This window comes from Podarcis tiliguerta (assembly GCF_965153285.1).
Source record: "Podarcis tiliguerta genome assembly, chromosome: 4".
Lineage (NCBI taxonomy): Eukaryota > Metazoa > Chordata > Lepidosauria > Squamata > Lacertidae > Podarcis > Podarcis tiliguerta.
The window spans coordinates 1,155,130-1,158,830 of record NC_139537.1 but is presented as its reverse complement, the minus strand read 5'-3'; the positions used below and the strand labels follow the sequence as shown (position 1 = coordinate 1,158,830).

Here is a 3,701-nt window from a genome sequence, read left to right as displayed (position 1 = left end):
TAAAAACATGTGAAAGTGACAAAGATGGACTGAGATACTCAGGTCTGTCAATTCTAATCTGGAGATTTTCCTAGAGGAAGAGACTCCCAGGTGTCCTCCGAAAGAGCAGACTTGGGTGTCCAAAACACCTGAGGGCTGATCGCTTACCCCAAGGTGGAGAGATCCAAAACCAGTGACCTTACCACAACTGCTTCATTTATTCATTCAGATAGTTCTTCTTTCTGCTTCTAACAGCCCCCCACTCTAGAGAGGTGACGCCACCCTTCCCATCTAACTGAGGTCTGGCAGACAGCCAAGTTTGGCCCTGGGTGTATGGAACTTTCCAGTATCAGAAAAAGAAGGGATAACAACCGTTATGAGATCCACTCACATAACGGGACCTCCACTTCCCCTCTTCATAGAATTGTAGAGTTGGAAGGGACACAAGGAAAGAGAGTCCACCATCTTCAGAGGGAGACCGCTCCCCTGTTGAACAACTCTTAAATCCAGGAAGTTCTTCCTCATATTTAGTTGGTACCTACTTTCTTGTAACTTGAATCCATTCATTTGGAGCAGGAGAAAACAAGTTTGCTCCATCTTCCATGTGACAGCTCTTTAGATATTTGAAGTTGGCTTCTCTCCACACCCCCTAGAAACCTGCTCCACAGGGTCCCCCAACTCTCTGGAGCAGTTTTTGAAGGTCCACAGAAGGATGCAGTCGAGAGGAGAGGGAAGTTACATTGCACAACAGGAAGTCTGTTGCACCAAAGGAACAGCAGCTTTGGACACAAGCCTATATCTTAATGCCTGGGATGTATAGATAACCTATCTGTAGAAACATTTTCTTAGACTCCCTAAAAATGCTATACTACAACTGTATAGGGTTCTGTTGCTAAGTATAACCATCTGAATGTTCATCCATCTTCATTTGTTTCCAGTCACATGGAATGATGGTTCCTCCCGTGGCGCATTGGTAAGATGCCGACCTTCTACAATGCCTGTGTCAGCCCGTCCACCTTCTCCCTCACGGGCATCCCTCAGCTGGAAGCTGCCCATGTCTGGATCTCCATCCCTTTCTGCTCCATGTACGTCATGGCCGTGGTGGGCAACTGCACCATCCTCTTCATCATCCGGGCCGAGCCCAACCTCCACGAGCCCATGTACCTCTTTCTCTCCATGTTGGCCGTCATCGACTTGGTCCTCTCCTCTTCCACCATGCCCAAGCTGCTCAGCATCTTCTGGTTGGGCAACAAGGACATTGCCTTCCACTCCTGCCTCCTCCAGATGTTTGTCATCCACTCTTTTGCCACCATTGAATCTGGGATCTTCCTGGCAATGGCCTTTGACCGCTACGTGGCCATATGCACCCCATTGAGGCACGGGACTATCCTGACCCACTCGGTGGTGACCAAGATCGGGTTGGCCGCTGCTCTGCGGGGCTTCCTATACATCGCTCCACTGCCTCTTCTTGCCAATCGATACACCTACTACCACACCAACATCATTGCACACTCCTACTGTGAGCACATGGCTGTAGTGATGCTCTCCTGTGAGGACATCTCCATCAGCAACATCTATGGTGTAACAATTGGCTTCCTGGTACTCATAATTGATTCTACGTTCATTGGGTTGTCCTATGTCCTCATCTTCCGGGCGGTAATGAGCTTGTCTACCACGGAGGCCCGTCTTAAGACCTTCAGCACTTGCACCTCACACATTTGTGCCATCTTGATCTTCTACATCCCCATCGTTGTCTCCTCCCTGATACATCGGTTTGGGCACAACGTGGCTCCTGCAGCTCACATCCTCCTGGCCAACTTCTATCTCATCTTCCCTCCCGTCTTGAATCCCATTGTGTATGCTGTCCGGACCAAAGAGATCCGGAGGAGGCTGGCCAAGATGCTGTTGTGGTCCAGAGGTGGTCTTGAGTAAGCCTCACGGTTGCTCCTTATGTGAGGTTTATTCCCCTCTTTCTTTGGCTGAAACATGAATTGAATAGCATCAATCAGAAGGCCATGGGAATCACTCAATTAGCTCAATGCAGAGAGTCTTTTATCAAAATCACTTGCAGGTATAGATGGGCAAATTTGTTGACACTGGTTTCTCTCAGTTTGTCATCTTTTCAATGTAAAATTCAGTTCTCCACATTTCCACATCTGTTTGCAATTTAGGTTTTTGCAATTCTGCATTTAGGAAGCCATATAATGTTAACCAGCCAAAGGCATGGCTAATAAGAAATGTTTTTGCCTGTTGCCTAAAGATATGCAATGAAGGCACCAGGTGAGAACTTGCCCTGTTCTTGTGATGCCACCCACCGGACGTCTCACAGAGGAGGCACATGAAGAAGAGCCTCATATAGAGAAAGGAGGTCCTTGAGGTATTGTGGTCCTGAGCCATTTAAGTCTCATTCAATGTTCATTGAGTATCTGCCATCACCAGGAGTAGCCCAAGCAATTTTGCTGCCCAACACAAAGGACAAGAAGATGCATTGCCTATTCTGTGCACAAAATTGGACCAGAGTAGTAGTTGACTCTTACTTGACCACTGGAATAGGACAGTCCTTCACTGACCCCAAGAGTAACAGGCTAGCTTAGGGGCTGCAGGGAGACCACATGGCACACATTTGTAGCCACTTTCTGCCCCTCAGAATTTGTTGCCTGAGGCAACTGCTTCATGCTTGAGCCGGCCCTGGTCATTGTCTAAGCTCCCTGCAAACAAATCAGGCTAGATGCTCATTAAACAGGTTGCTGATTCCAAGGAATGAGGAATCAGGTTTGTTGCACTTGACCTCTGGTGAGCTGTTGAACAAAGCCTGTGCTTTTCTGTATCTGTTTGGGATCCAGAGAGCTGAAGGAGGCCTCTACTGCAACCTCCATCTGCCCACAGGCTTTGGTCATCTTCGGAGACCGCTATTGGGGCACACCTATCGCCTTATGAGAGACATAAGTTCTCCTCTTCAGAATCCTGGGCCAGCAAGGCAACAGCATCTCTCAGGTTGATCCTTGAGATTGTTGAGGAGCAACTTTCTTTATGTATGCTACAACAGCAGCAAGAATACTCATCGCGAAGTATTGGAAGACACAAGAACTAACCACTTTGGAAGAATGGCAGATGAAGGTGATGGACTATATGGAATTGGCAGAAATGACCGGCAGAATCCGAAACCAGGGAGAAGAGTTGGTGGAGGAAGATTGGAAGAAATTTAAAGACTATTTACAGAAATATTATAAAATTAATGAATGTTAGAATGATGTTGGATTGAGGTTAAGGGAAGGAATATGTAAATACGGAATGTTAACAGGTGAAAACTTAAAGGTATAATATATCAAGACCAAGATAAGGATAAAGTAAAGAGGGAAAGGATTTGCTGAATAAATAAATTGAATTAGAATACAAAGAGGGGAGGTGTGGGGAGGTCCGGGAAACAAGCAAATGCAAGATATGGTATGATAAATTGAATTGTTTTTAATTGTTTTTCTTTATTATTTTTGTATTTTTCTTTTTCCCTTTTGTGAAAATCTTAATAAAATATTATTTAAAAAAAAAAGATTGTTGAGGAGCAAAGAGGGGGTCCTCCTGGAGCTGTGAGCTCACTAACCATTGGAAGCATAGTTTAAGTGTAGCTTCTTAACTGTCTCTTTCTCTCTCTTTTATTTTTTCTCTCCCTTCCCTTCTCTTCCTTCCTTCCTTTGTTCCCCCCTTCTCTCTCTCTTTCTCTCTCT

At 45.7% G+C, this 3,701-nt stretch overlaps 1 protein-coding gene across 1 annotated transcript; it reads left to right on the top strand.

Annotated features, from left to right (window-relative positions):
• Positions 1 to 957: 957 nt before the first annotated feature.
• LOC310676859 (olfactory receptor 52M1-like) lies at positions 958 to 2,916 on the top strand (the record flags this gene model as incomplete). The annotated part of the gene is made up of 2 exons (XM_083439036.1): positions 958 to 1,907; positions 2,823 to 2,916. The coding sequence occupies 2 exons, from the start codon at positions 958 to 960 to the stop codon at positions 2,914 to 2,916; spliced, it is 1,044 nt and encodes a 347-aa protein (XP_083295162.1).
• Positions 2,917 to 3,701: the final 785 nt, after the last annotated feature.